The following is a 22,293-nucleotide window of genomic DNA, read 5'->3' as shown; positions in this document are numbered from 1 at the left end:
CCCTGGCGGGAAAGGGCTTCCATACTATGGAAATGTGTCACAGGGTGTTTCATTGACACAGTGTGCCTACAGTATCTTTCTAACCACCATTGCCCTTGTTAGGGTGTGGAAAGCTGCGAAAGCCCTACAGTGGAGTTAGAAATATGTTTCTAGATACTGCTGATGTGTCAAAATGTAAATTAACCTTCAGTAAAATAGCCAGGCCCTGGAACATGTATGATGCATGAATGAATACATGGTTATATTGCTCATGATGGCAATTACAGGCCCAGAAACTCATTATAAATACAAGATCAGTATCAGGACTATTACGTATTTTTGATAAATTGCCATTTTTGGACCATTTTTGTTTTTAATAATGGATCTATCCAGTAGGTTAGCCCTCTGGTACACTCAACTGCTGCTGAAGTTTAGCATCACCACAGAATGTATTAATTTTATCTTTTTTATCCATTAAAATGAATGAAGCTGAGTTAATGAGAACAATGGGATTTATTATGAAGGAGCTAAAAATTACACTTTCCTTAGAATAATGTTGTTGTGGTGTGTGGGAGAGATATAAGGTAATGTAAATAAATTATAGTTGAACTTGTTTAATTTAAGGGACAGCTAAGCACATTTAAAGAGGGCTTTCCAATCCTTGTCCCAAAGTGTTTATTGTTGCTCCGGCAACCCGGCACATGTAGTTACAGTGAAGCTGATCCGCCTCTTTCCTCTTTTAAAGAGATCAAGTTAAAATGAAACGTGTAGTTCATGTGTCTTTCTCGGAATGTTAAAATCTTGAGAGTCTTTTCGATGTCTACATGCAAAACGCCGGCATGAAATAAAAGAAGAAGAGAAAACTAAGCGTCTTATGATTGCTTCTCTTTGGAAAAAAAGGTAAATTTTGAATTTTAAACATTTGTTTCGCGGTGCTTGTACTATGCAGTCTTAAATTACTGCAACAATGGAAACGCTGTATTAAGTTACGACGTACAGTGTAAGTGTGGACAATTCTGATGACAAGTTAAATAAGAAAAGGGCACAAGCTATTCGAAAACAATTGCTGTAACTGTAACAAGAAAGACTAGTAAGAAAATGCGGGTGCATACGATACATTAAAACACATTAAACTGCATTAATATTAATTTTGTAGTTGCATAATTAATTTGCAATTCAACAAGGTACAGTAAGGATTAATAAAAATCCGCTCCACACACCATGAACTATAGCTATTAAGAATGCAAAGTGAAATCCGCTTTCAGTGAGGACAAATAATTTTCCTTTTCTCTTCAGATTTCTCAGAATTGTACCGATGCTCCTTAGAAGCGATTTATTTTTGGAAAGTTCCTAGTGCGCTGGCAGCTGCCATTTTTCCTCTTTCCCTCGTCTTTCAACTCAGCTTTCAGCTTTTGGACGTCTTGCGTGTTTTTACATTGCTCGTTAACAAAAAATCAAATGGAATTCCCCCCCCCCCCCAAAGACCTATGTATGAATTTTTAACAATTCTGAAATGTGTCTCAATTCGGCTACCATTATTATTATGTTTTTAAAAAGCCCCCTGTAATATGCGACTGTGCACGGCTACAGGTGAGAAGTGAACTAGGTGACCTGCGGATTTAAGGCGGCTGTCACCTCGATGACTGTGTTGTCACAGGCTATATTTCTATAGACTGCGTTTAAATATTGCTGCAGCCAATTCCCAGACGCCACTTGACAACAAAACCAAACCAATAATTGGGTGTAAAAGCGCTTTCTTTGCTAATGTAGTTTGTGTCACGACTGACGCAACTAAACCTTGAGCCGTCTTGGAACACGAGATGAAATTTCAAGAACTAAGAAAACAGTTACTCAGCTATGGAAACGTGTATTTGGAATAGTTCTAAAACGACACAGAAAATCCAAGATATAGATTTGTATGGTGTTTTACGATTTCTGGTGTGTATTGTAGGAGCCAGAATGATAGTAGTCGGCTTTATTTCTATCAGTCAGCCAGTTTGTGTATCTCCTAGTCACTAATAACAACTAACATTTCATTGGCAGAACGGGACACCCGACCCCCACCAGTTCAATCTAGACTGCGTCCTTTACGGTAATTTGTCTTGATACCTCTCAGTGCAAAAAAAAGACTTACAAAAGCGTCGTTCAGCGTGCCAGCTCACATTCAGTTTTTACTCTCAGGAATGAGCCTAGCTCGAGGTGGTCGGATGCGATAATTTTTATCTCCGAGCCGAGCAGTACGGAGAAAGTCAGACGCGCACTGTGCGCGATTACCATGCTGCAAGCTAGGCACCTCTAATTTGCATTGACTCAGCGCTTGTCCGGCTTGATTAGTTTAACCAGTTTTCACTGGTTTGTTGTATTAGATGTCAGTGTATGATGGTACCATGCAATTGTGTTTGTGCTGTCTACATAGCGCTCAAATCGTCACGTTCCTGGGAGCTAGATATGCAAGGAGCTAGATGTTGGACATTTTCAGATCCATTCAAAGGATCTTAAGAGCGTAGCAGATCCCATCAAGGGTGGAAGACATAGTAAGTAAGGTAAAGGTTTATTCCGTGCTGAAAAGAAAAGAGACACAATGTTTGGGCTGCGGAGCCTTCTTGGGGTCAGTAGTATCAGAAAGAGGAGAGTAAGTCATCAGTCAGGGTCTGTCAGACAAACAGGTCCTTTTTGTTTTGGATGTACTATTCCAATTCAGCGATACAAACATTGTGACTGTCATAGCTTAAACAGCTTTTTAAGCATATTGCAGTTTGAAGCGAGATATGGAATTATGGAGGTGAAAAATATCCTTGTGATGGACGTTCTCGTGTTTTTGGTCCACTCTCAGGGCCTTTGAGAGCTGTGTGAGCCCCCCGTCCTGCATTCTGACCAGCGGGCCCCTCCCTGGTGTGTGAGCTGCGCCCAGGACAGAAGACGCCCGAGCCCAATATGGCCGCCGCCCCCAGGGAGGCGGCGGACGGCGCTGCAGAGCTGTGCAAGGAAGGGGATAAGCTCCTAGGAGAGGGAGAGCTTAGGAGGGCCACTGCTCTGTACACGTCAGCGTTCGGCTGCCACGCCGGGACCACCGTCTCCCACGTGCGTGGCCTGGGGGGGGCCACGTTGGCGGGGGTCGTTTCCACTTTGGAAGCCCGGCTGGAAGACCCGGGAGAAGCTCAGCACCCCGGGGAGAGCCCCGGCCCCAACAAAGGCCTGGCGGCTGTGTTCCTGTCCACGCTGGTCCCCAACAACCTCGCCGCTAGCCTCTACAAGATGGAGTCGCTCCTGCTGGCCGCAGGCCGGGGCGCCGACGAAGTGGCGGCGCGCTGCTCGGCCCTGCTGGAGGGGAAACAAGACCCCTGTCCGCTGGGTTCCGCGCGCCTGGCCCTGGAGCTGACGCGCGCCCTGGCCAGCCTCCTCTCGGAGCCTCGCGGGGCCCGTGGGCCGAAGCTCTACCTGCAGGCTTTCCACGCAAACGAGGCCGAGGCCGCCAGGCTCATCAGGAGCAGGCAGGCCCAGCTCCTGCCCAGAATTGTCGATGCCTTCCTGGAGAGACTATCTCTACAGACACTGGGGGACGAGACAGAGGCTGAACAGGAAGGGGGAACCGAAGCTCTCCACCCAGAAGAAGCTTCCAAATACCTCCACTTCTTATCAGCCATCGCCCCCGGCGACACACGTGTGCAGGAGCTCCAGGCCGTGGCCCTGTTCCAAGCTGGCAGCTTCAATGAGAGTGCACAGGCTTACTCCCTGGCTCTGGGGGAGACAGACTTGCAGGCAGAGACCCGCGCCGGCACGGAAAAGCCAGCTGCGCACTGGCTGCTGCCTGAAAGAAGAGCCTGTCTCCTGGTGGGCCGAGCAGCCGCCCTCTTTTCTGCGGGAGGCCGGGCAGCGGAGATGTGCTGGGACCTCAGCGAGGCCTTCGGGACTCACCCTGCCACTGCCAGGCTGCAATTCCAGCAGCTGTTCTCGGACCGTGGGGCGGAGGCTTCTGCCTGCTCTCAGCTCAGGCAGCAGACAGAGAGGGGGCTTTGTGAGTACAGGGAGGCCGTATTAGGGCGGCCTGATCTGCGCTCCTCCAAAGGGGTGGAGTTGCTGGATCCTGTCATCGCAGGGCTGCAGGCCCTGTGCCACCTGGAGCCAGGAGGGGGCAGCAGAGAGCTGCGCGTGAGGCTGGCAGACTGCCTCCTCCTCCGAGGGCAGTTCCGGGAGGCCCTGTCCATCTGCAGCCAGCTTGCGGCAGTCGCCCCAGCCCAGCAGAGCTACCAAAACACAGTACAGGTGCTGCAAGGGTTTGCGCGCTTTCTGTCAGGCGACCAGCAGGGTGCGCTGGAGGACTTCCAGGCGGTGATTGAGCACAGCGCCCCACACCCCTCCAGCTGTGTGCGGGCACTCTGTGGCCGGGGGCTGCTGCGCATGCTGGCCGACTCCCACTACTTGGCGGCCCTGGACTACATGACAGCAAGCCGGCTGCACCCTCAAGAGACGGCCCTGACTGTGCGCTGCCTCATCCCTTGGAACCTGCGGGGGCTGCTGTTCACCGTGCTGCTGGAGCAGGGGAGGGCCATGCTGGAGGGAGCTGGCAGGGGCAGCAGCCAGGGCGGACGGAGCCCCTCGCCCATCCCCGAGCAGCAGCAGCAGCAGCAAAGAGATCAGTCCCCGTCTAGACTGCCTGAGCGGGATTGCTGCTCCTCACACAAGGAAGGGTACGCCCCTCACTGCCCTCGCTCTTTGGATTCTAATACTGCGCTTCTGTGTTCTCCCTGTGAGAGGACTTGTGCCGGCTGTGAGCTCTAGGTGTTGGGAAGACAGCTGTTGCGTGTCTGCTTGGCTGCTGCATGTCTCTGTGGGTCTGGATGTGTATGCACAGCCATCCCAAGAGCCTGTATTTTGTGTGCTTACAGCAGGATCACCTAAAGCAGCGGTTCCCAATCCTGGATCTGGTGCCCCCCCTACCTGCTGGTTTTCATTCCAGCCCACCTTCATGAGATCAGTGAAGCCTTACTGGAACATTTGCGTTTTGTTTCCAGTCCCAAGCTTGGGATTTTATTTCACTTTCAAAATACAGTGATTAATGCTCCAACATGTTGGAGCTGGGAACAAACACTTCCAATTCATCTTCTTCTTTCTCTTCCACTTCTCTTTTCATTCCTTTTTCCTTCTCGTCAATGGAGGGTTTGATTGTGGGCCTGAGCAGCAGCTGTGTGCCTCACCAGGACCAGGACTGGGAACTGCTGCTCCACAGCCTTGATCTGTGAAGGTGTTTGGGCCTGTCTGCCGTCTTACCTGTGCGATGCCCCCACCCCCACCCCCCTCCTGGATCTCACGGGCTTCTGTGTTGCTCAGGACCCCCGCGGGGGTGCAGGCGCTGGCAGCCCTGCTGATGGAGCTGGAGCCGGGCAGCGCCGCGCCGCGGATCCTGGCAGCCGACGCCCTCTACAGGCTGGGGCGGGCGGAGGAGGCCTACCGCTTGCTCCTGTCCCTCGGCCACCCGTCTCCCCGCTCGCCCGTTCTCGCCCGCCTCGCCCTGCTCCAGCTGCACCGGGGCTTCCTGTACGATGCCAACCAGGTACGGGAGCACCTCACCCAGAATGGCAGCGGCTGGCAGGTCACGGGTGGAAGCCCGGCTGCTTTTGTTGGCTGTTGACTGGCGGTAAATGCAATCCAGCACCTCGGTTTGCCTACTGCACCGCTGCAATGCAAGCAGGTGCGAGCCCAGGGTTGGCGTTAAACCTGTGCTGTTAAACTGGTTTGGATTTCTCCCAGGACCAATGAGGAAAATATTGGTAGTTCACAGTTGCAGATCTACTCCCATCCATGATGAGATATGGCCATCCCTTGCAAGATTGCGGTAAAACTATAGAAATGGCGGTCGTGCTAGGGGTTGTTGTGATAAAGAGAAGGGTTTACCAATCTGATTGAAAGAGAATGTCAGGAAATGTTCCCTATACACAGAGCAAGCAGAGTCTCTGTTAGTCTGCCCCCCCCGGAAGGGGTATGAATAAAACTAGCTTGATCAGGGATCTGTGGAAACTGCTGGATTTTAAAAAAGGAGGTGGATTTCCCTCTAGAGAATGCAAAACAAAGTGGTTGAACTGTCATCTATACAATCACCAGCTGGGGGCAATATTTGCCAAGATTTTACATATTTAACTGGGTGGCTTAGCTTTTTAGCTTTTCTCCCAATAGCCCACACCTACAGCAGTACTGAGACTGCAAATTATGGCTAAAACCATCCAGGTAGTGTAGATTGCCAACAATTTTAGTTGTTTTTGTGGGCTGACAGTTAAGTTTCTACTGTAAATACAGTTGATCGCTCTGTGTTGAACTAGCAATGGAACATTTCAGTGCTTTGACTGGTCTGATGCTTGTGCTGAACGTCACATGGATGGTTTTAGGGATCCGCTGCACATTGTAATACAATCAGTCAGACACACGAAATTTTGTATGAAAGGGGGGAAATTAACATAGAAAAAGAGAGAAGAAGATACAGACACTGTCGCAGAGGAGATAGAGAATGAGACTGAGAGAGACAGGACATGGCCTGACCTGAGTACTGTCTTAGATTACAGTCACTGTTTGATTAATGTTCTCTACTGTCGGCTTTATCTGTTGTTGTGAAAGAGCTAATTGCTTTCAATTGCAAAGTGGATTTAATGAGCTACTAATGGGCTTCTTGCCACATCTTGTCAGAGAGAAAATAAATGAAAATTAGATAACCTCAGGGCAGCTTCTTAAATAACCACTTGAATGCTGAAATGAGCAAGGCCATGCTCTTCCGTAGTGAGCCAAATCACTGACACTGACTCCTGCACTGGATCGAGCTTTTATTTTATCAGCAGAGCTGTATCGGGATGGACTCTTATCCTTCAGTGGAGAGAGTTTCCCCATTGAGCTCGATTAAAGTTCTGTATGGGGCTTGACGTCTTTGCAGGTCTGCTCCACTGTACCTTCCCTCTCTGTCTGCTCCTATCTCTTTCCCTCTGCCCAGCTGCTGAAGAAGCTGACCCAGTGTGGTGACACCAGCTGCTTGCTCCCCCTGCTGGCAGTGGCAGGAACAGCAGACCGGGCACTGTTACAGGAGCAATGCCACACTGCTGCCATGCGCATCCTGGAGGGCCCCAAAGCAGACCTCAGCATCCGAGAGGCAGTGTCCTACCTCACCATCTCCATCATCGCCTCCGGTAGGCACAGTCACAGCACCCTGAGCTGAAGGAACAGACTCTCGAACCTGAAACATGCACTAGTGCTTTCAAACATGAGCAAGGGGTTTGTGGTGCATGCACAGATAACCAGTAAGACACATGGAGCCCACTTTCCAGTAAGGCTCTCTGGAGCTCACAGCATGCCCAATGACAAATGTCAGGCATGTCAGAGGAGAACACACACAGAGCGAATAGTGATTCTCAACTGAGGAGGTATTACATTTGAAACATAATTGGCAATACTGAATTTTATATAGATATTATTATTGTTGTTAGACGCTGTTAGTCCAATATTAGTAATTCCTATCACCAGCGTGAGTCCTGATCCACCTGATGTGCATTATTCAATCAAGTTTCTTCTTTTTTCTCCCCTTTGAAGCTTGAAGCTTCAATTCCACCTCAAGGCATCGTTAAAATAGTAGTGCTAGAGGGGTTAGAGACCTAGTGGAATTGATGAGAATCGCATGACCAAACCACAGAGCCCAATTCAAACACTTAGTGGACGACCACAGACATCCTGCTGACAGACACTGCCTAAGTTGAGGTCTGGCGCAGACCCCAGAACATCTGTGTTAAAGCAAAAGATAGGAGGCCGCTACAATGGAGGGACTGTGACTTCCTCTACTGAGAGACACAAAATAGGGAAATCAATCTAAATTCAATACATTGCAAACAGAATTAGAACCATCTGTGGTACTTTGATAGTGAACTACTTGTCAAGCTGCCTAAACAGTTAACATACTGTAACTGTCCAGAGAACCTTACCACAGTGTAAATTGATGTTTTAAATGTTTTATTTTGGCCTCCCTTGTACAGTATATGCTAGAATTCCCCACTGTTTTTTTCTTTGGAAAAGGAAGTATCCATAGTTACTTCTCTTTTTGTTTTTCTGAACTGTCTTTTTACTGGGATGAGTGAGTGTCTTATGATTGACTGCCTAAAGTTAAGGTTGTTTATTTGGATCTTGAGTAACACGAGGAAGTGTGAAGAGAATTGAAGACAAATCTCCTTTCACGGTCTTTCCAAAAACCTTTTTTTTTCCACAGCGCATTTATTTATCCAGAAAGTAAATCAGCTCAAATTGCTTTACAGTTCCTGGAATTTCTGTTCTCATTATTTCTTTTTTTAAAATTGAAAAACGGAGCAGAATATATATATATATGTGCAGAACAGCTAAAAGCTCAGGAATAAATCAGTGCTTAATGTTTGCTTAGACAATTATACAAAACGCCCTGTCTCTGTAATGCTGGAGTAATAAACATGTTCTGTGGGAGTGTTTTGTAACCTAGCTCAGTGTGCATTATCCATTGCTATCAGAGTAGAATACGTGCCTATTGCTATTTTTGTTTTGAATGCATGAGGATCTGGAAGTAAATGTTAGGGGTTTGACTGCTATGGAGTGATATGTGTACGTGTGCTACTAGGGCAAGAGTTTGAGAAAAAGTGAACTCGTATTGAGCTCTGAAGTTCTGCTCTTTCTGTTACTCAGTGTATGACCTGACCTCCTAACCATGAATGGACAGGCATTCATAGAGAACATTGTGCTCAGAGCCTGAGGTTTTCTTGGTAGCACTCTTGGGGTTACAAGTGATAACATATGACTCAGGAGCAGCACTGTCAAATGTGCCCAACTGTACACAAGCTTCTGTCAGACTTTTCCACCCTCAGGCCTGTTTCCCCACCTGCAAGTCAACGTTTTGATGCTGCCAGCACTTCTTTCAAAGTCATCAATGCATTGCATTATACATAAAGCTTAACCATCTTCTAGATTTCTAATATATATAATATTTAAGCAAGCAGTGTATGAGAGTTTATATGAGCATAGATTGCAAAACTAAATGACTTAATGTTTGTTGGATGAAGACCCTGGTATGTTAATATTGACAAACCCTGCACTAAGACCTGTTGTCATTCCTCTTATGTTTTTGGCGTTATTGCTCACTGAGGGCAGGCGGTGTGGCTGAGGACTCCCTCTTGGCACGGGCACGATGCTATGCCCTCCTGGGTCAGCGCAAGACTGCCATCTTTGACTTCAATGCCATCCTCAAGGAGCGATCTGAGCATGTGCAGGCCCTGTGTGGGCGGGGCTTCACCTACCTCACCCTGAACCAGCAGAAGGTGACACACCTCATCCCAAAAACACCGGAACTGGAAACCACAGGGAAACATGATTAATGGGGCTCTAATAGACAAAGAGATTAGTTGAAGCCAGTGCTGAAAAAGGCACTGGAGCGGCAGGGTGGACAGAGAGAGAGAGAGAGAGAGTCGAATGGGAGAATATTATTGAAAGGGAGTGTCAGCACTGATAAAGTGCCTCTGTGGTTCCATTCTCCTTCCCGCTGTGCTGATAGTACAGGGATGTCATTAAGATAAGGCAGATTAGGGTCTGTTCTCCAGCACAGGCTCAATACACGCATGGGGATACAGTAGAGTGCTGACACCTGCTGAATGTTCACTTCAGAGGACCAGGATAGGGACTGAGGGAGTGGGGGAGAGGTGCAGAGGTGTGTGTGTATCTGGCATGCCAGGGGATGCTGCACACAATACACTTTGCTCTTTACACTATAGAGGCATACAGCCCTTTCTGTCTGAGAATGGACCAGAGGTGATGACAGAAGCTACAAAAAGAAGTGTATTGACACAGGAGGGCTGGGTGAATTAGACAAAAGACATACAGAGTAAAAGAGAGGTACATAAATGCAGACAAAGATGGAAAAAGAGAGTGTTTGGTGTACGGAGCAGTGGTTAGGCTCAGGGCTCCTGACCAGAGGGATTGTGAGTTTGAGTTACCTCTACAGGTACCCATTGCCCTGTGTAAACTGCCTCACCATGGATCAGAGTGATCTGAAGGCCAAGCCTGTGATAGACTGGGATCAAATCCAGGGACTTAACGTCTCTTTCATGCTATGGAAAGCAGGAAAAGCTGTGGCCTGATGGGCTACACCAGCACACAAAGACATGCAGAGACAATGACAGATACCTTGTTTCCACAAATTACACTTCCATACTGACTCCGCACTAGTGTGCCTGTACAGTCCTGTATTTATTGGGCATGGTGTATGATATACAAGATGACACCCTAAATGAGTTTATAAATACAGTGTGGAGGAGTGGTTAAAGCTGTGGGCTGACTGCTGTTGTCATCTTATCTTTAGCTAAGTACATTTCCAAATTGCAGCACTAAAATACACTAACAGCATGAATGGGTCTGCTTTGGATAAAAAGGGCATCCAAATAAAGTAATAATAATGCAATACCTATAACTATTATAATAACAGAGTCTCAGGAGCTCTCAAGATGGAGACGCCAGGAACCGTAATTAATTATTTTCAATTTAATTCACCCAGTTTTAAGAGCAATTGTAAATCAGGTGCTTCATATGTGTGTGTTTTGTGCTTCAAAAAGAAAGGAATTTGCTAAATACAGGACCCTCCATCCTCTTCTTCCTGCACATAGCTGCGCTGACAGCAGTAATAACAGGGTAGCGAGAATCACAGCGAAAACAAGCTAACAGCTTGAGGGAAGAGCAGGCAGGACAATAAGGGATAATGAACTTTTAAATGACGCGGCCTGGTACTCAAAACTGCGACACCTGACCAATTGCCATCTAAATAACACACCAGCACATCACCACTGCCTATTTTTAACATGATTGCTATTGTTTGAATGTTTGTGCTCTGTTTTCTCTTGCATGAAAAAGGGAGCTAAGCAGACAGAGCTTTGCTGATCTGTCTATAGAGTCCTCTATCTCTCCAGAAAATGCATTGCTGGGATGTGTGTTTTGAGCTAGGCAACTAAGCCATAGTTAGAGATTTAGGGTAGAGAAGCCAGCCGGAACACCAGCTTGATCAGCTTGTTGCCAAAATGAATAGCAACACTTACCTGTGCCCTGTCTGGTCAAGCATTTATCACCCACATGAGGTTCCTGTGCTCCTAGTTCCACAGCACACCAACAACAGTTCTCAGAGATGATTGGGATAGATGGAGAGATCAGGGGACATTCACCAGTTTTCAGGATGCCCTGTACCTGTACTAAGAGACAGAAGATTATTAAGGTAGAAAATGAATATGGTGGAAATAAATAAAGAGAGCATTCATTTTAGGGGACCCTTCTGTTTGTTCCAGGAGTGCACTCAGGACATACTTGCAGCACTCCAAGTGGACGCTGCAGCTGTCACGCAAGACATCCTGTCTCTGAAAGAGAAGGCCAGTAAGCTCATCTGTGATTGGCTGCACCAGCACTGTAGGACGGGGCTCTCCGAAATCACAGCAGCAAATGCGGTTCCCTGCAGGGAGGAGCTTCTGAAAGAGGCGTTTCTGATTGGAGGAGCCCTGATGAAGATCGACTGCCGAGACCCCAGGTGGCACCTGCTCTATATCGATACTCTACTGGCCAGAGGTGAGAGGAGGGGAGCAACTGGCCCTTGAGCTTGTCTGAGCAGCCCCGTTCCTGCTCTGCGCTGTGGAAGCAGAGAGCAGGTCTTTCTCTTCCCCTGATGGTTACATTTTCTGAGCTGTTGCTCCAGAAGCTGCTTTCAGATTCTCTCTTTGGTGCAACAGGGTAGTATTGGGTCTTTTCAGCCTACTAAGGTGTACCTGCAGCAGTTTCTCTCTCTAGGCTTCAGATTTCATTGTGGTTTTAAATCCTCAAGTCCAGTACAGCAGTACTGGCTGTCCCCTCCGCAGTAATGGTACATGACTTCTCTCTCTCAGGCGCCTTGGAAGCAGCAGGCGCGCACCTGCGCCAGATTTTTGGGCAGGAGCCGCGGGAGGCGGTGGCCCAGGCTCGATGGGGGGTGGTAGAGGCGTGGCAGAGGAACGCCATGGGGGCGGCGAGGGGCCTGAGCGAAATAGCGGAGAGAGAGGCCTCGACCCTGAGCTTCCTGCTCACCCTCCTGAGTGCGCAGCACCGGAAACACCTGGCGCAGGTACTGACACAGCCCCGCTCACAGACACCCCGCTTGCTGATGTAGCGGAGCTCGTGCGGTGACGTCAGCGCCCTCACTGCGCGTAGCAGGGACCTCAGCTGCCTGGGCTGGGGGAGGTCTCCTTTAGCTCATGCGGTTGGTGCCCTGTTGCGTTACGCCAGAGACCGGGGGTTCGCGCCCCAGGTGTGGGGGATGGAACGGGTGGCGGGGGGCACGACCCCCCGTGTGGAACCGCGACGATCACACTTACAGAAACAAAACCACACCCACATCTCCCACGGGGTGCCACAGGCAGTACAGTCAGAGGATTGGACACTGGCAGGTGAACAGCCAAAATTCAGGCATTAGACCAGCAGGATTTTGAGAAAGCACAATAATCTTTTACAGGGGACAACATCGGGCTAGATTATCAGCCCATAACTGGATGATCATCATTTTGGCCCTGAGAGTCTGTATGTAGCAAACACAAAGTTACTGTTGTTTCAGTATTCCTAGTTGGGGCCTGTGTGTGGTAATGACTGACAGACAGATGCTAAGTATGAGACTGCCTGCAGGTGAGGCACAGTGCTGTTTACAGTCGCTGAGCCACAGTAGGCTCTGCACAGAGCTCTGTTAAGTAGCACTGTGAAAAAATCCAAACATAACAAAAGCTCCCTGGACAAAGGCTCACCACATGTTTTGGGTTTTCAGATTTCCCTTTTAACTGCTGAAAAGACTGTGGCTTTTTAGGACACGTGAAAAGTGAATTATCATCAACATTTTGACTGGTGGTCTTTGATACACTGCAAAAACATTCCATCGACTTGATGAAAGGATCTCTTTTCTGTGAGACTTTGTGGTCCTGTCATGCTCATTCAAAATCAACTGAATGTTTTTGTGCAGCCCCCCCCCACCACTCCCACCACCCAGAACCACAACAGACACAAAAGACAAACATATGGCAGTTGAAAAGTAAATGGGAATGTGATCTCTGCTGGTTTGGTCAATATCTGTCATCATAAAGATTCAGAAATGAAGGACGTTAGAAATTACTGTTAAAAGGAATTCTGGTGCTTGTGAATTACTCAACTGGCCCACTAGGTTTATCTTAATGGAAAGTTGTGATCTGGATGAAACCATACACTTACAGCTTCATGGGCATCTGCAGTGTTGCAGTGACATCAGTGAGAGATGCACCACTCCTCCTGTCAGTGCTAACTCTCCTGTGGGGCACTGTGGCACTGTGGAGTGGCAATGCCACATAGGGTGGTATAAAATGAGAAATACAAACAATCAAAGAGTTAATGCTGGCTGCAGCTCCACACTCACCACAAGTTGCTCAGTTGCTCCTGGGCATCTGCAAGGCTAGATGGATGAACTGGCCCACCAATATCAAATCCTAATGGTAAAAAGTAACTGTAGGAGAAAATGATCCGAGTGAGTGTGTCTGAGCTGGATTCGCGCACACACAGGACAAGCAGATGAATTAGGCTCAGCCACTTTCGCCTGCTTGCTCCACGATCAGAGGGAGAGAGTGCGAGGTCTGAGCAGTGGTTTGCCCAGCTCCTGCCCTGGTGTGTCCCATTGCCCAGAGCTCCATTAGCCTTCACCACTCACTGCCCTCCAGAAGGCTCCTGCTTTCTCGAATTGCTGCCGCTCTGTGGTTTCTCCTTTAATAACGTATTATTAAGGCAATTATCCCTGGACATTTAATAGGGATTACACGATGTTATAAGCAGTTTCAGCCTGGAAGAGGAGGGCAGTTTTGACAAAGAGACGGACCACTGATTCTCTGCAGCCTGAGACAGCCTGCTTGGAAATAATGACCACAATATGCATTTTTAGTTGTTTAATTTGTCTTCCTCAGTTTCCATGTCTCGTAGTCATTTGATGCAACAGCAATTTGAAGTTATGGCTTATTTCCACAGTGTAGGTCTCCACACAGCTGATTCCTGTCAGTGCTGTTGTCGCAGTGTTGGCCATGCTGGTACAGAGGTCACTGGGGTTGTCTCTCACTGGCAGGCTGCAGCGGAAGAGGCAGGCTGCGCGTCCGAGCGCGGCCAGTGGGAGCAGGCGCTGGCCCTGCTGACGGTGGCGGTGCGAGCCGGAGGCGAGGCGGCGAACCCCCCCCACCTGCGGCAGCGCGCGGCCTGCCTGGCGCGGCTCGGCCTCCACGAGCGGGCCGTGTCCGACCTCCAGCTGGTCGTGCGGAGCCACGCGGGCCCGGGGCAGGACCCAAGGGCGTGGGCCGGGGATCTGTGCCGACGGGGCCACAGCCTGGCGCTGTCTTCCCGCGAGGAGTCCGCTTTGGAGGACTTTGCCCGGGCTCTGGATCTGCACCGGTCCCAGGCTTTGGCCTGCATCGAGGCCGGGCTGGGCAGGGCTCGGTTGGCTGAAAGCTTCCAGCGGGCTGCGCTGCGACACTTCGGGCAGCAGCGGCTGAGCGAGGCCTGGCGCCTCGTGGACTACGGCCTCAGGGTGGATGAGAGCCACGCCGAGCTGCGCAGGCTGAAGGCCAGGATCAAAAGAGAGGCGGCTGGCTCGTGCATCGTCAACTAGAGACCCTGAGAACGAGGTCAGGAAGTACTGGAATGGGACAGGATTTCCAGCTGCTGTGCCGTCAAGCAGGACCACCAATAGAGCTTCTGTATTGTGAGCAAGGAAAGGGTGTCCTACACAAATTACTTGATGAAGAATAACCAATTATTACCAAGTGCAATACTCATTCTATCCGTATCAATAGCTGCTATAGTGCCCACACTGGCGTTGCTTTTTTGCTTTAGGGCATTTTGAAAAAATTCCAGTTCGCCAATTCATTTTGCATGAGACAATCCCCACTTTGGGGCCGCCAATTGTTCATCAGCTTGGTTCGTCTCCTTGGACGTGGTATGGGGGGACGACGGCAGTGGCCATTCGTCATACTGTCGTGCATTTTAGAGGCCATTGCAATCTGTCACGCTGCGGGGTCCAGAGGACAGTGCAGGAGGTGCACAGTGATGAAGAGGGGGCGATGTGGCTCTCACAGACAGCACTGCAAGCCCACTGCTGCTCTTGGGGGCTGTTGCTGACTGTTGAGGATTACCTGCTACAGCAGAGTGAGAAGTGGAACTGGGTATCCCAGCAGTTCGGGTGTTTGTTTTGCAAAAAGTGCTGGCTGCCAGGAAAACAACTGAAAAAAAATGTTATAGACGTTGGAGATCAGATACAGGTGATGACGACATTTTAGTGGAAAACGCAAAGGAGCACTTGCCCCCTTCCTCCACCATTCAGAAATAAAGAATGGCCTCAGCACCATCGTGTCGCTCTGCAAATCTGAGCAGCATGGAAGCAAGCACACTTACGGGTGGCCCCCTGGGCGAATGCAGTGTTGTGGACAGACTACAATGTCAGCTTAGAATACGCAAACTGGGCTTCCTCTAAAACTTTCATGTGGAAAACAGGTTTGTTTTAGTTGAAGAACAGAAATCCATAGGGTTTTCTGGCTGTGTGGATTCTGTCTCTCCAACATGAAGTTTTAAGATGCTGGTTAACCTTAAAGAATACATTTAAAGCAGAATTGCATGGTGTAGTAATCAGGGCAGAGGGAGACGGTATTCTTGTATTTCAAAGGCTGTAACGTCAGTGTGAACATGCTTCTTCAGCATCATATTTGAAAAGGGTTCAAGCTAAAACTTTTATGTTTTTTTTTAAATTCCCCCCCAATTTCCTGATTTGCTGAAAAGCCAGTCAGTGTCCTGAAATGGACAGTTTTCTTGAGGCTCAAACAAGGGTTGCAAAGAGAATCCTCATGGTGGTGAGGCGATGGAATCAAAAAATGAAGTGACCCACACAAACTGTTGGGGAAGAAGAACATCCAATGAATATTTATATTGCAGTTTTAATTTCTCTTAGTCTTTGCCCTGACTGGGAGGAAAACCAAAATGATCCAAAAGTTCATTTGTTTTGTATTCATCATCAGTATTTGTAGACGGGGGCAAGAACTAATGGGAACACACCGTTACAGAATGTATTGTATATTACCTTACACTGCGTTTTTATTACCATCAGAATTTTTCCCTTTGGAATGCAGATCTAATTCAATGGTTTTACTTCTAGGTCTCCTGAAAACGCAGTCTCCTGCAAATTAACACTGGTGCAGGAAAGTCTTGCTGAAGCTGTGCCTGGATCATGCTGTGCCTGGACTGTAAGGTCTGGGTCATCTCCTGGAGGGGAGCATGCAAGGCTGGGCGTGTCTTAAAGGGACAGGAAATATTCTGAGTGGAGAGAGGTTGTAAATCGGAAAGACGAGATGGGAGGATGGATGAGGGACGATCACGGGATGGTGACACCTGCACCAGAAAAAGCCAATCATTGTATGACAAAACACCTTCTCTGGGCTTTCTTAGACTAGAAAGGCATTGTGGGCGATTGTGAACAAGTCGGTCTGTGTTGCTGTCTCACTGCCTATCTGGAAGACTGCCCTTCTTAGACAGATAAAGAGCAGTGGTAGCTAATGGGCAGGGAATGGTAATGCCCATTGGGAATCACTGGGATTAGTTCCCCTGGATAATCTTTCCTGTGGAGAAAATTGAATCTGTAATTGAAGAAACCCTCAATTCACATTAGGTGCTGTGGATATCAACAATGTTGTATAGCCAAGATGGGCATATGAAAGGATGATAAGACGGGAGAAATGGAAGCTTTATGTATTTTTAAATGTTTGGCAGAGTATGGCATGCTGCAGTGATTCAAGAGTTGTTCCCTCAATGTCAGAACAAAGACAGGCTGCAGTGCTGACCCCTCGCCCTCTGTCTCACACACAACACACACACACACACACACACACACACACACACACACCTACCTCTCCAGATGAAAGAAGATTCTAGGGCAAGCTTTTAGCAGGTCTTTGCTAACTCATCTCTCAAAGACAACCTGTTTTCCCCCCAAAACAGACATCTAATGAAAAAGCTTTCAGCTTGTTTTTCATTTGCTAATCAGAAGCACTGAAGCATTCCCTGCCTGGGCAGGCACAATTGCACAGCAATATACCTTGCTCAACTAATAAATCTCTAATTGCTAAATTAGTTCTCCCTGTGCTGGTACACAATTAGCAGAGGTGCTCTCAGAAAACAAACCCCAGGCTTGATCTCTTTCCTTGGCAGAAAGTATGCTACTTGCATCAGACCCAGACAAGAGACAACAAACAGCACAAATTAACTGTTAAGATTAGAGAGCAAGGAAAGGTGAACTGCACGAGGAGTGTGTTCCAATCCTTCACGTCTTCACCAAAGATTTGTTTCTGGAAGACATTGCTGTTCTTTTACTGAAATGACATTCTGGGTCCAGACATAGAACAAAAATCGCTCCTTCTGCACAGCTAAACAGCTAACAGCAGAAATGGACAACTTTAAAAAATAAGAAAAAATAAGAAAAAAGTTCAACTTTGATCCCTTTTGGCAAAACCCCTGAAGAGATATTTGTCTTTGAGGTCGGCCCCTAAACTAACTCTAAAATAAATTAAAGATGACACCCATCTTTAAGGGTTACAAGAATATAAAAATCAGTGAGGTCAGGTATTCTCAAGAACATGAGCAGTGCTAGCTTAATGCCCTTGCTTCAATGCATTGATTTCTTATGGAGAAAGCTTATTCCAAAAGCACAGGATGCAAGGCAGGACTCTATCTTGGACAGCACACCAGTCCATCGCAGGGCAGTCACACACACAAGCATGCCGGGAATATTCAGAGACACCAACTAACCTGGCCAGCTTGTTCTTGGGAGATATGAGGAAACCAGAGATAACCAAGACAGTGACGGGGAGAGCATGCTAAATCCACCCAGAATATACCCTAGTCTGGAATCAAACCCATAATGCAAGAGCAGTGAAGTAAATAAACAGTAAACAGTTCCTCCATCAGAATCTAACTGTTCGGACCAGAACTGAAGAAAAGCCTGTTCAAAACGATGCACTGGTCAGCTCATTCACATTCTCTCCAGCTGTTTGAATTGGTATTCACTCATTGTCTAAGAAGAGACGGCAAAAGTTTGGGAAATGAATTGGAACAGGAATTGCACAATGCAACGTAAAAACAATGAGGAGCTGGTGATAAGCTCAGAGGAACTGATAAGAGGGTGCTGGATGAACGGAGAATTACAAGAAGGGGAAAAGTAGCTGATGTAAGATTGAAAAGATGGTCTCTGTAAAAGTAGAGCATTATCTCCACAAGATGAAATTGATGTTTTCATGAATCAAAATGAATGCAATGCTGTAAAATGCCGCATACATCCCAGTGCAGACAACAGGACAGAGATAGAGGGAGAGATGGGACCGAGTATTGTAGAGCTGATTTTTGGGTTTCTGAAACAATACTAAAATCAAAACTTTCTCCAGAGACCTTGGATAGCTCTGTAATTTTTCTTAGCTTTTGTCCATATGTATTCTAAATGTCCTAAATGACTTTTTTTGTTTAATTATTTGAATGTTGCTCCATAATGTCTTCATAATCCTTTCAAAACTACTATGCAGGATATTATAATCGTGTGCTTATGGGGAAATGCAAATAATGAAATAATGTGTGCACAGGAGGTCCCAGCATTTGCTGTAACATCATTCATAGCACTTGGTACAACACGTGTGACGTTCACTCTATGTCATGTGACAAACAGCTGTATGCATGTTATGTCATTTTGGCATGTGCCGGTGAAGCATTTCAGTATGCATGAGATTAGAATGTCCTGTGTAGCAGTTACAAATGGATTATGAAGCCATTACATAGTACCATTGCTGAATGTGAGTTCAGGGCAGTGGAAAGGACTGGAGTCACAGAGAGCCTTGACATACATGTACAGTACAGCTTGAGTCCTGAGCTGTATCCACAAGTGAAGCCAAGCCCTTCCTCCACCTGCAGTTACCTTGTAATCAGAATGACTGGAAACAGTAGCAGAATTGCATAAACTGTGATCCACTAAACCACAATGAGGCAGTGCTAAAGCTGCGACTGTAAAACTTGGACAAAGAAACAACGATTGTCACCATCGGTGTTAGCGTCCGTACATTCGATGACTATGTTCTTGATTTTGATTCAAAATGTCAGTCAGAATGCCATCACAGGTGCAGTGGATTTTCTGGCTGACAGACTGCTTTTCTCTGCCAGTTTTACAGATTATTTTCCCTCTTTGCACCTCGAAGGGCCAGTACATCCCTCTTTGCATTAACTGCTCAGATCCCGTTGAGTTTCGTACCTTTCACAGACATCAGCCCGGAACAGTGCTTTCAGTTTTGTAAGCTCACTGATGGCAGCTTGTGATGCATCACACTGTCTGACTGAAGAACTATTGTGTGCTGTATTTTTTCCTATGAACACATGGATTTTATGATGGTACATTAAGAAGACAGTAAAGGTTTAGTCACACTCAGAGACTAGTCTATCTACTAATAAATTTGGCTGATGTACATCTGTACAGCTGGGTATTCTGCTGGAGTTTCAGTGCTCATGGATATAATAGCAGTGTCTCACCTGGGACTTGAAAAGACAACCTTCCAGTTACAAGTTCAGATCCCTAACTACTGCTGCGCACTACTGCTTTAGTCACACATCAGTCACACTCAGTGTGCTCAAACATTTCTGAGTGTCAGTTGGGACCAGCTACTGTAAGTCAAGTGTTGGTCCAGAATTCCTGCTGTTGACAGAGTAGCATTACTATCATGCAGTCGGATATCAAGAGATCTCAGAAGCTAAGCAGCTTCTGGACTTGGTCTCTCCTGAGATGGAAGACCTGTGAAAAATCGCAGGTTGTGGGTGTAAGTGGTGTTGGTTGACAACCAGATGACCCACTGGACCTGAATTTTCAATAGTACCCCATTACAACAAAAAACAGACACCATGCTGTAGGAGACACCATCCTTCAGATGAGACTAAACTGAAATCCTTGCCTACCTCGTTATTAAATATCCCCGGGCACTGTTACTGAAAGTAGAACTGTTAACCCTAGTGATGTGACTCAATTCTATTCTGGATGCATGCAATGTGACCTCCCTAAAACGTCTCCTGTAACTCAATTTATACATCAGTTTCTTACTTCTCTCCCAGATCTGCTGTGCAGTGGGTCACCCAGATGGGTGCTGCACCTTAGTGGTGGACGAAGTGGGGTTTCTCGTATATGTAAAATATTTTGGGACACTCTGGAATAAAAATTTCTATATACAGCAATAATCTATTATTAAGAGGAGCATTTACATTCACATGATGTAACTGCAAATGAAATGGCAATCAGTGTACACAGTCGCTCACATTAAATATTTTCTCCCTTGAATGAGAGAAATACACTCACAGTCTGTGAAATCCAGAAAGGCACCAATTGGTTTTATCTACCAGCTGACATAGCAACATGTAAAACAGCCCAAAACACACATACTCCCACATGTTTTAATTCACAAGCCACATCTGATTGAAATAAGATGTACGTAAGTCTCACTTCTTTGCTGGAAATCAGATACGAGCAACAGGGATGAAATATGCAGTTTACCAATCCTCTGAAGTCCAAATTCACGCTTCTCATATGCTGTTTATTGATTTAATTGCGCAATTGGCACTTTGAATGTGAAAAATGTCAAAATGAACAAATGCTGGTGCTTAAATTAGGGGTGGAAATGCACAGCTGTTTCCCATCTCGACAATCCATCGATGATGTTTGGGAGTTCAAGTACTTTCCTTACAGATTGCGACAGGCGAATGAAACAACACCTGATCCTGGGTGCAATACTCACAGACTGGATTTGAAAAATAACCTGAGGCTGTTTTTCAATTTCCCAAAGAAAAATGCACTAACAGCCAGAGATGGGTGAACACACAGTACCAGACACACAGAGGGCATATGATAAGGTGTATTTGGATTTTCAAAAGGCTTTTGATAAAGTTTCTCATTAAAGACTGGTTCTCAAATTAAAGATGGTAAGCATTCAGGAAAATGCATTTGCGTTTGGATTGAGCATTTGCTAAGAAATGAAGACATTAAATTGGTTTCTGTAAAACTCGCCCTGATGTGAGTGTGTCCTGTCTAGTGTGTATCCTGTTTTGTGCCCATTGCTTGCCCATGACCCTGAATTGGAAGAAGTGGTTAGGAAAATGAACGGATGGATGAAGACATTAAACACAGAACACAGATAAGGGGAAAATGCTCAAGCTGGGTGATGTATTTAGTGGAATACCTCAGGGTTGTGTACTAGGACCACAGCTCTTCCTTATTTATATCAATAATCAAGATATTTGTTACAGTAGGTAAACCTAAGTTAAGTAGACTTAACTAAATTCAATACGGTTTAGATAAAATTCAAGACTTGGCAAACACCTTACAGGAGAAATTTAATATAGACAAGTGTTTATTTAGAGCTTTGCATGGAGTTAGCAAAAACATAAGCTATGAAAACTGAGCTGAAACGCTACTTGAAAACAACTTAGGTGTTAATGTTGACACATCATTAACATCTTCTAGACAACATAGAGAAGCAATTAAAAAGGGACACAAAACTTAAGGATGCATAGTTAAAAGCATAGAATTTAAATCAAGGGATGTTATGCTCAAACAGTATAATACACTAGTAAGGCCTCATATAGAATATCATGTACGATTGTGGTAACCACATTCTAGAAAATAAATTTTGCTGCTTTGGAATCAGTCCAGAGATGAGCAACTAGTTACATTCCAGGGCTTAAGGGAATGTCCTGGAAGACTATTTTAGTCTTGAGCAGTGAAGATAACAAGGGGGCTTAATAAAAGCTTCTGAGGTCCTCAGAGTCACTGACTGTCAACCCAGTGAGCTTCTTTAGAATCAACAATGAAACCCCAAACAGAAGACACAAGTGGAAACTCCACGGCAGTGCATTTAAAATCGCTGATTCCGATACCCTGGTTTCCTTCAAGAAACAGTGGGATGAGATCCATACATCAATTAGCTATTAACTACAAATCAGGCTAGATGGCTGAGCTGCCTTCTCTCATTTGTAACCATTCGTATGTTCTTATGGCTGGAGACAGGCCTGACTCATGCTCTCGGCCTGCCACACAAAATCAAGAAACCCCTGGGACTTGATGGTGGGAATCACCCCGCACCCATCTCTCCTGCAGGCTGTGAAGGAGCCTCCAGCAGGAAAAACACGGAACAGCTGCAAAAAGCCCTCACTTTGGCGGGGGGCTTGTCTCTGTGCTGCTCCTTTCCGCTGACACGAGAGTTGCACGAG

The 22,293-nt window shown here is 46.7% G+C and overlaps 1 protein-coding gene across 1 annotated transcript; it reads left to right on the top strand.

Annotated features, from left to right (window-relative positions):
- Window positions 1–737: 737 nt before the first annotated feature.
- ttc34 (tetratricopeptide repeat domain 34) lies at window positions 738–21,089 on the top strand. The gene is made up of 8 exons (XM_088617049.1): window positions 738–879; window positions 2,813–4,667; window positions 5,308–5,530; window positions 6,953–7,145; window positions 9,118–9,284; window positions 11,292–11,565; window positions 11,880–12,094; window positions 14,096–21,089. Exons 2-8 carry the CDS (start codon window positions 2,914–2,916, stop codon window positions 14,630–14,632), a joined length of 3,363 nt encoding a protein of 1,120 aa, XP_088473175.1. The 5' UTR covers window positions 738–879; window positions 2,813–2,913; the 3' UTR covers window positions 14,633–21,089.
- Window positions 21,090–22,293: the final 1,204 nt, after the last annotated feature.

This window comes from Lepisosteus platostomus, chromosome 23 (genome assembly GCF_059453375.1).
Source record: "Lepisosteus platostomus isolate fLepPlt1 chromosome 23, fLepPlt1.hap1, whole genome shotgun sequence".
Classification (NCBI taxonomy): Eukaryota; Metazoa; Chordata; class Actinopteri; order Semionotiformes; family Lepisosteidae; genus Lepisosteus; species Lepisosteus platostomus.
Note: the sequence above shows the minus strand (reverse complement) of the source record. Positions and strands in the feature narration are given on the sequence as shown.

Coding starts and splice junctions, on each gene's coding strand:
- ttc34 (XM_088617049.1), top strand. CDS start 2,914: ATGGCCGCCGCCCCCAGGGAGGCGGCGGACGGCGCTGCAGAGCTGTGC. Junction 5,531..6,952: donor TCCTGTACGATGCCAACCAG/GTACGGGAGCAC, acceptor CCCTCTGCCCAG/CTGCTGAAGAAGCTGACCCA. Junction 7,146..9,117: donor CATCTCCATCATCGCCTCCG/GTAGGCACAGTC, acceptor CACTGAGGGCAG/GCGGTGTGGCTGAGGACTCC.